General features: G+C 31.2%; 1 protein-coding gene across 11 annotated transcripts; it reads left to right on the top strand.

Moving 5' to 3' along the window:
- Positions 297-4,679, top strand: LOC107623490. Of its 11 annotated transcripts, none has more exons than XR_002355253.1 (10): positions 670-811; positions 933-1,140; positions 1,256-1,321; positions 1,554-1,586; positions 1,738-1,793; positions 2,565-2,850; positions 3,061-3,198; positions 3,376-3,550; positions 4,068-4,105; positions 4,266-4,679. XR_002355253.1 is itself a non-coding variant. In XM_021113187.1 (9 exons), exons 1-5 carry the CDS (start codon positions 551-553, stop codon positions 2,586-2,588), a joined length of 459 nt encoding a protein of 152 aa, XP_020968846.1. In that variant the 5' UTR covers positions 297-550; the 3' UTR covers positions 2,589-2,850; positions 3,061-3,198; positions 3,376-3,550; positions 4,068-4,087; positions 4,269-4,679. The 11 variants fall into 11 exon arrangements, 4 of the variants coding, with proteins under 4 accessions (XP_020968846.1, XP_016181259.1, XP_016181263.1 ...); XR_001616488.2 differs by having other exon boundaries at positions 1,466-1,586; XR_002355251.1 differs by having other exon boundaries at positions 1,466-1,586; positions 1,738-1,818.

The raw sequence follows: 9,676 nt of genomic DNA, 5'->3' as shown, positions 1-9,676 counted from the left end.
TATCTAAAATTTATATTTTTTATAATAAAATAATGAGTAACAATGAATCTCAGAAGGCAAAAGCAACATGGAACATGCACTACTAGAAAATTAATTATTATAGACGGATATTTTCGACAGATTTTAAGCCACAGAAATACAGACGAAATTTTAGAGGGATTTTTTGTCGGAAAACCAAAAAAATGAATTAGCATAAATTACAAACGGAAAAGAGAATCCATCTATAATTCTCTCGAAAAAATTAATTTTTTTCGTGGAAAATAGTTACAGACGGAAAATCCATCTGTCATTAAATAGACAAAACGTTGCGTTTTATTAAATTATTACAGACGAAAAATCTGTCTGTAATTTAAAATTTTCCATCGAAAAATATTAGATTAAACCTAATTCTACCCCACTCTTTCGAGCTCCATTCACACTCCACTCAACTAAAACGAGCTCCTTCCTCTCTCCTTCCACGAGCTTCTTCTTCCGCCGCTGGCGCCGCCGCTTGCGTCGCGTCTCCTCATCGCACGAGTTTCAGTCACATCTAATTCGAATCAATTCAACAATGGCCGTTGTGGCTTCACCTTCCTCCAGAAACCAGACGCCACCCTCCTCGTGCTCCTTTTCCTACCCCTTCGCTTCATACACCTCCGCCAATTTCGCTCCCGGAGCCTCCCCCTCGTCCCCACGTGCTTCTCCTTCTCTTTGGCCACCATCGGCATTTTTCTTCCACCTCTTCGCCACCGTGTCCAACATCGTCATCCGTGAGATTCTCCTCGGAGCAACCACCAGGCTCCCCCGGACAACACTCCACGGCTATAAAGAGGTATACTCTGATTTTATGATTCTGTTGCTTAGGGCTCAATTTTTCTGTGCCAATTTTAGGTTTATCAATTTTTCTTTGCAGATTCTATCTTCTCAAAATAATTTAGGGTTTTATTTTGCAGCTGGATATTAATCATATTATATGTGGCAGAAATATAAACTGAGGAAATCACATCCCTTCATGGAATACTCAATTATATTGAGAGACAGAATTTTGTGGAATACTCAATTTTTTTTATTTATTTATTGTCACAGGCTGCTCTCAAGGCTGGCAAACAAACACAGGATGGGAGAGATGAGGAAATCACAGCCCTTCGTGTGGAAATTCAGGTAATTTTTGAAGAAAGCATGCATTTCTTTCCATAGTTAGATTAATATCTATATATATATATACATGGTGTACTCTGTTATTCGAAAGTTATAGCTATCTTCTTTTCTTTGTCAGAATCTAAAAGATGATGCAGCAGTAGCTTTTGAACAACAGCAAGAAGCTTTCGATTGCATCTCATGTGTATGGTTCTTTTTGTTCTTGATTATTTTCATGCCTTTAAGAAGTGTTTGATGTTGTGGTTGTAGTTCGGAGTAAAAAATTTCATTTATTGCATGGTGGATATGGTATCATCAAAATTGAACCTTTTCTTGTTGCATGTCACAGTAAACGACTAAGTTGTGGTTTGGTCAATGGCAGTTTCAAATTTTGGTTGGTTTTGACTTTGAAGTTTCAATCTTTTCCCTGTTTCTAGATTTTGATCTCTGCCTCCAAAGAAGAAGAGAAGGTGAGTTTCTCTTCCATTTTTTCATTTTGCTTCTGAGTTTCTAACTCAATTTTGTTTCAGTAGAATTTAATTTCCTGAATCATATGACAATAAAATTTGCTTTTTGAGCATATATATTACTTATTTGAAAATTCATAAACTGATTTTGTAGAATTGAATTTATGTGTGGAACTCAGCAATCAGAATCTTGGTCTATCTATTCCACAAGTATGCTTCATGGAAGAACTACGGGGTTAAAACTCAGAATTTAAGTTCAGATGCGGCTTCTTGTTTCCTTTACGGTTTGGATATATAGCAAGTTGAGCTTTTCGTAGCTGGAGCACTTCAAAAGTTGTTTTTACAAATAGTTATAGCCAAATGACAAAAGCTTTTTACAAAATTTTCTCTAATGCTACTTTTTCATGCTTTTTTAACGGCGTTGCTTCCACTATCTGTGGTGTTTTAATGGATTATTTTTTGGTTTAATCCCTTAATTAGGATCTAAATTGTGTGACTGTCCACTTCAATTCAATTCTCTTCTTTGGAAAGGTGTTCCTTTTGGGCTAATAAGAACAATTTCTAATTGACATTAGTTGCATAGAACGAATCTTAATTAATATTTTATCTATATATTTTGAAGATAATTCTATTTTCTACCTTGTGTGTCTTATTCATATAACTTATACTATACTTCATTAATTGCTATTAGTATTATTTGTACATCTGAATTGAATTAGGAATTATATATTGCTACAACATATTTCACTTACAAAACATACAATTCATGCATTAAGTTGATTCATATGCATGACACTTCTCTATGCTAATTAACATCAGTATATATGCAGATGCACATGCAATATATGTATCTATAGCAAGTATACATACATATATGTATATATATGTATATATATCTTTAATACTAGAAAAATTATATTATTTTATCATTTTGTTATTCTTTTGAAGTATAATTGAATTTCGCTGCCTTTTTTTTTTCAGGATTTCGATTACCTTAAATTCTGAAAGCAATTTGTGTACGGATTTGGAAATGTACTTGTTGGAGAGCAAGGCGGGTGCCATAGTTTGCATGCTTTTAGCCCTTTTCTTCTTGGGGACATGGCTTGCTATCTTGACTTTGTTAGAGAGGCGAGGGCGTCTTCCTTAGCATACTTATCTTAATTACTCGCTCACCAATTTCTTTGCTGCTCTTTTCATTGCATTCATAGTTGGTGAGATAGGCAAGAGCACACCAAGTGAGCCAAATTTTTTAGCTCAACTTGCTCAGGTGAGTCTTAAAAAATGGCTTTGTAAAATCTACGTCCTTGAATGTTCCAGATTTTCCAAAAGCTCTATGTTTTGGATCCCTGATAGTTACACACTAACAAAGCTCATATTCTAATTCTTCATATTTTAGTAATACATACACATTAACCGCATGCTTAGCTTCATTATGTGTTATTGCCTACAATTGGTTCAATAATTTGCTTATGTGCAGGATAATTGCCCTCTGTTCTGTTTGCAATGGGGGGTGGTGTGGTCCTAAGCCTTGGAAATCTGGCCTCGCAATATGCTTTTGCTTTTGTTGGGTTGTCAGTTACTGAAGTTATCACTGCAAGCATAACTGTTGTTATAGGTATAAATTAACTGATCACACAAAAATTATAACATATTCAGAATAATGCAGTTGAACATACTGTGTCAGGATGAGTGTGCTTATGCTACGATCTTATGTTACTTGCAATAATTGTTACTTTGTTAGCTTGCTTTCTCACTGAAATTTTGCTGCACTATATTGTTCCATTTTTGACAGGCACAAGATTGAATTACTTTTTGGATGGAAAAATTAATAGAGCTGAGATTCTTTTTCCTGGAGTTGGTTGCTTTCTGATTGCAGTTTGTCTAGGTTCTGCTGTTCATTCTTCAAATACTGCTGATAATAAAGTCAAACTCAGCAATTTATCAAGTGATTATAACGCTGGATCAGTGTATGTGTTGTTAGTTACAATTAATTTGATACGTGAACATGACTATTGATTATAGACGTTAGATAGTTGCTCCTTTAATGACTGAGTATAATTGCATCTTGATTTTGACCTTGTACTTCATTTCATCCTTGTGCACCATTGCCTTAAGGAAATTATTATCAAAGCCTCTATTTTAGCTTCTCTTTGGAAACAAAATTACCAAATGCCTATGCTTTGGGAACTTAGTAGTGATTATGTACAATAATCTAAATTTGTGAAAGCAATTGTTACAGTGTATTAAAAACCTAGTCAACTAAATCAATTAATGTTCATTGTTTGTACTCTTCAACGTATTTTGGTTTCTAAATGACTACTATTTGACAAATTCCATGTTCATTGTTTGTACTCTTCAACATATTTTCTTTGCTAGTATTAGCATCCATCAGTTCTAGTTCTATTGTTTCAGTTCAGCATTTCTTTTTCCATGTAATGATTAGCATAATGCGAATCTAATGAGCAAATTCTCTTCTTTTCCCAGGGACTCTTTCACAGAGGGAGGTAAGAAGCTCAGATAAGGTGTAATTTGCTATCTTCTTGGGGATTATTAAATTTTTGATAAGATCCTAAACTTCTACCTATCCTACTGCTATTCTTACAGTAAAACCAATATTTTAGTAAAACCCATATGAAATATTTTGTTGCCTCATTGGTCTTAATTAATTTTTTACTGAATTAGAAGCAGAGATAGACTGCCTCAATCGGATATACATTCGGCAGCGGCATGTTCAAGATGAATGAAGTGAAGGGTGGCAGTCCATACGGTGTCCAAACTTATACTGGTGGTGATGGATCAAGACAACCAACTAAACTTGAATTGGAGCAAGCATTCCACCAAGGCAAGTATATTGCCACCATCACTAAGAGGCTCAAGAAAGAATGAAGCTATCAATAAATTAGGATATTGAATCCTGATGAGTCCACTAGTAGTTACTTGTCATCTAATGTATTCAGATTGTATTATTGCATGGAAATAATTGCTTCTTATTATAAAGAAAGCGCTTTTAGTAGTTACTTGTCATCTAATGTATTCAGATTGTATTATTGCATGGAAATAATTGCTTCTTATTATAAAGAAAGTGCTTTGTACTCACTGGTGTGTTTTTCTATTTCATCAATAAAAATTTTTATTTATTAAATTTATATTTATTTTATATGAAAATAAGTTTATTTTGCAATGGAAAAATCTAAAAAAAATTCTATTTTACCTTACTGACGGATTTACAGACAGATTTTCTGTCTGTAATTAGAGTGTGGGATGATTTTCCAAGGTTCAAATTACAGACGGAAAATCCGCCGGAAAATCCGTCTGTAATTACCGACGAAAAATCCGTCAGAAAGGTTGTCGTCTCAAGGAAATGGATGGAAAATTTACAGAGTAAAAATCCATCGGTAAATAATTTCCAACGAGTAGGCTTTTACAGAGGAATAAAATTCGTCGGTAACTAAAAATCCGTCTATAATAAAAGACTAAATCTGTCTGTATTAATCCATTTTCTAGTTGTGATAGACACCACTAAAAATTTATCCAATCATGCTTGGATTAAGTTGCTAAACAGCAAAGCAATAAAATCACCCTTACAAAGGAAGGTTGAAAAGATACTTTAACTTAATTTAATGTAAAAACTAGAAGACAATATGATAATAGTCGATTAAAAAATAAATGGAACAATTTTAAGAAGAAATGGTCACAATGGTACAAGTTTTTTTACAAAGAAATGAATTTAGGATAGAATTATACTAAACACACTGTTGATGTACCAAATAAATGGTGGAAAAGCAAACAATTAGTATGTAGTACCTTGTTGTTAAAACAAAAATTTTAAGTGTAATGAGTGTTGTTTTGTTTTATTTTTTTGTAATGAGTTATGTTTTATGTTTTTGAAATGAGTATTGTGTTGATTAGTTGTATACATGCAGAAAAATCCTTTATATGAAAAATTCAGAAATAAAAGACTTCTTTTTAAGGATGAGTTAACTATATTATTCAAAGATGTTATGACCAATGACAAATTTACTTGGGCTCTCTCATCTGAGATGTTACCCGATAGCATAAAAGAAGATGGTGATAGATATAGGCCATACTTTGTGGAAAGTCATCTTGATATAGAGGAAGGTTTTAGAGATAGTGAAAAAGGTATAGGTGCTAGTGTGGGAGTTAATACTAAATTTCAACATATAAATCATAGTTCTTCTCAAAAAAATAATAGTCAAAAGTGTAGTGAAAAAAGAAAAATAGACGTGATTTGTGAAACAACAACAAAAATTCTAAAGCTCCTGCCTCAAAGTAATTTACAAATGCAATAAGTAAATTGTTTTGGTATTTGAATCACGCTCAACTATTATGTCCATATTTGTAGTACCTTATGCATCTATTGGGAAAGTAATGGTTGAGATTCAAAAGATAGAAGCTATTATTAGTCATTTCAATTTTCATACATGTTGTCAACTAATGATGTTTAAGCCTGTTGAAAATATTTATGTCCTTAAAAGGTATGAGAAAAGATTATTGGATTGGTTCAAACATGTAGCTTATAATTCACTACTATTCATGCAAAACTAATTAAGTTATTATTGTACTCCATTTTAATTTGGCCATAAATTTTTGTCATGCAACAATAAAATAATAGAAAAAAATGTGTGTTGTTTATCTATTATTGTCTTCTAATATGTTGCTTATCGTACTTAATTATTATTCTTATTGTATACTATTTATTGCTTACTTTAATATTGTTATGTTTATAAGAATTTATTTATGTTTTCATGTAAGACTTAATAAGAGTTAATTAATTTAAAATGAATAAGGAGCATTTGTTTGAAGATACTGAAAAAGAACAAAATGAGGAATGAAAATTACTTTCTACTATAGAAGAAGATACAGATGAAATTGAAAATATTAGTGCATTGATTGGTCAATATGCAGTCAATTATTTATAGAAATAACCATGTAGGACTAGTGAACAAACAGGTCATTCATGGGCATAAGAAATTCTATGTGCCCATAGCATTCGTTGTTATGAAATATTTCGGATGAAAAAATATGTTTTTGTTCAATTTTTTGATGAATTAGTTAAACATGGCCTAAAATGCACAAAGCATATGGAAGTTCAAGTGATGGTTGCAATGTTCTTAAACACAGTTGGTCATGGAATAGGTAATAAAATGATACAAGAAAGATTTTAACACTTTGGAGAGACACTAAGTAAAAATTTTCATGAGGTATTGGTTACTTGCTTTGGTTACTTGCTTGAGGTTGTCTATTAAATATATTAAGCCATCTGATCCAAGGTTTTTGAATGTTCATAGAAAAAAATAAGAAATGACCAATGATATTGGCCAATTTTAAAAAATGCTATATGAGTAATTGATGATTCTCATATTCCATGTGTAGTTAGCTAAGTAAACAATCCAAATTTATTGGAAGAAAAGGATATCCAACACAAAATATAATGGTCGTATGTGGTTGGAACATGTGTTTTAGTTTTGCATTACCTAGATGAGAAGGCACTGCACATGATGCACGTATAGTCAACAATACTATTACAACTCCAAATATGAATTTTTTACATCCTTCTCCAAGTTAGTTTTTATCATATTCTTACAAGTGAGCTATATTTACTTGGTTATCACATGATATATAATTAATTTTATTGTTTATTAGGTAAATATTATTTGGTAGATACAGATTATCCAACACCAAAAGAATATATTGATCCATATAAATGTGAGCGCTATCATCTTATAGATTTTAAGCATTTCTCTGGATTTACAAATCATAACGAAGTGTTCAATTATCATCACTTAAGCTTAAGATGAAAAATAGAGAGAACTTTTGGAGTGTGAAAAAATAGATTTGCTATCTTGCGACATATGTCAAGTTCAAAATTGAAACTCAAGTTCAGATATTGTGTGCAATCAAGGCTACGTATAATTTTATTAGAAGACATTCTAAAACAATACTGAATTCAATCAATATAAATATGCAAATATTTTTTATGAAGATGATAGTCATGTCGGTGAAAGTTCTTATCAAACTTTAACTATTAGCTCTTCTATAAAAATGGACCGTGTTTGAGACTTGATTAGGGATTAAATTATTAATTACATATAGTAAAAATAATGGCGTTCTTATGTATTTAATTTGTATAACATATTATATTATCTTTTATGTACTTTATTGGTATTTTATCCTTTAATTTAATATTTATTTACACTAACATGTTAAACTATACGTTTATTCATATATTATTTTAATTTTTGATATAAATTATCAATTTTTATGTTATTTTTTATTTAATAAGTAAATATTAATTTTTACTATAAAATTGATTAACAAGATTTATTTAAATATCTAAAATAAAATGATAAGATAATATAAAAATATTATTTGAATTCATGTCTATTTTAGTTATTTTTCATGTAAAAGTGACTTTGAGTAGTGTAATCCAAATAACATTTATTTTACTATAATTCATTTTGATATAAAAATTACTAAACATAAGTAAATTATGTTACACAAACTTACATTTCATCAAAATCAAATTTGAAAAATCAAAACTCCCGTTTGCAAACTTGAATCCAAACACACACTTATAGCTTCACGTGAACGTCAGGACGTAAAATTACTTCTGCGTTCAGAACAGAAAAAGTATCCAAACATAAACAGAAAATGTTCAATGCACTTAAACGTGATTTTATTCTTCCTAATGCTACACCAAACAAGCCTAATTAGCACTTGAAGAAAAAAAAAATCATCCATGATAACCAACAGCCAACACGTTATGTCCTTTTATCAATTCATCGTGTAAAATTTAACCGTGTTGCTTATTAAGTATAATGACTTATCATGGAAATAATAATTTTTGAAGAAAAACTTCACCTGTTTTATTAGGATTTGTGGTAAATAGAGAACAATTGACGAGAATTACATGAAAACTTAGAAAATAACAAATGCTTCACACTGTTCAAAATGATATCATTGTCATGCTCATGGACAATAACGAGATACGTCATTGTAGATAATAAAACAAAAAAAATTCTGTTTCATTTTGCAATATTTACAAACGAAAAGACATAACGTGTCTACCGTTTATTATCGTTGAGGATCTAATTAGTATTTTTTTTTAAGACTAATTAGTTTGAGGCTAAAATCCTCGTGCATTTACTTTGTTAGAGTATAATTAGAATCAATTAGATCAATTAGCATTATTTAGCATGTTTGAATATTTATTATAGGATATTACGTCTTTATTATTTCAATTCTCTTAGTACCTATAAATATCTTTCTATATTGTATCATTCCATATGACTTGAATACACGCACAATTTTTTTTCTACTACTCTCTCTTATCCTTTTCTAACATGGTATCAGAACAATGGTATCCTCCTTAAGGAGGATAGGTTGATTTTCTTCTAGTGAAATCACCGTACTTTTCATATTTTTCTTCCGTGCCATTTTTTTTCTTCTCTTTTGTCAATGCTTTGATGCTTTCTCACCTCAACGATTAGCTCATTCACTACTTACTTATTCTCATGGAGCAATCGTATGTTTTCCATCACCTTCCAATAGCTTGTCATCTCTTCACACTTTGTCATTTTTGAGTAGTTTTCCGTCAATTTGCCATCTTTTTAGCAGTTTTTCAGTAATTGGCCACTCTTGCGGTAGTTCCATATGCGTTCCCGTCCAGCAGTTTCATCTGCGTTCCCTTCTGGCAGTTCCATCTGCGTTTCTTTCTGACAGTTCCGTCTGCGCTTTCTTCTGACAGTTCCGTCTACATCCATTCTATCGGTTTTAAATAAGTTTTAAACTCAAGTTGTCACTTGAGTTTGAGGGGGGATGTTAGAGCATAATTAGGATCAATTAGATCAATTAACATTATTTAGCATTTCTGAATATTTATTATAGGATATTATGTCTTTATTATTTCGATTCTCTTAGCACCTATAAATACCCTTCTATATTGTATCATTCCACACAATTTGAATACATACAAATCTTTTTTTCTACTGCTCTTTCTTACCTTTCTAACATACTTGTTACTTTAATCTTTATAAAAATATTTAAATAATTATTTAAAAAGTGTGTAATAA

The sequence above is a fragment of the Arachis ipaensis genome, chromosome B10, assembly GCF_000816755.2.
Source record: "Arachis ipaensis cultivar K30076 chromosome B10, Araip1.1, whole genome shotgun sequence".
In the NCBI taxonomy this organism is placed as follows: Eukaryota; Viridiplantae; Streptophyta; class Magnoliopsida; order Fabales; family Fabaceae; genus Arachis; species Arachis ipaensis.
The sequence above is the reverse complement of the archived record's forward strand: the minus strand, read 5'-3'. Positions and strand labels throughout refer to the sequence as shown.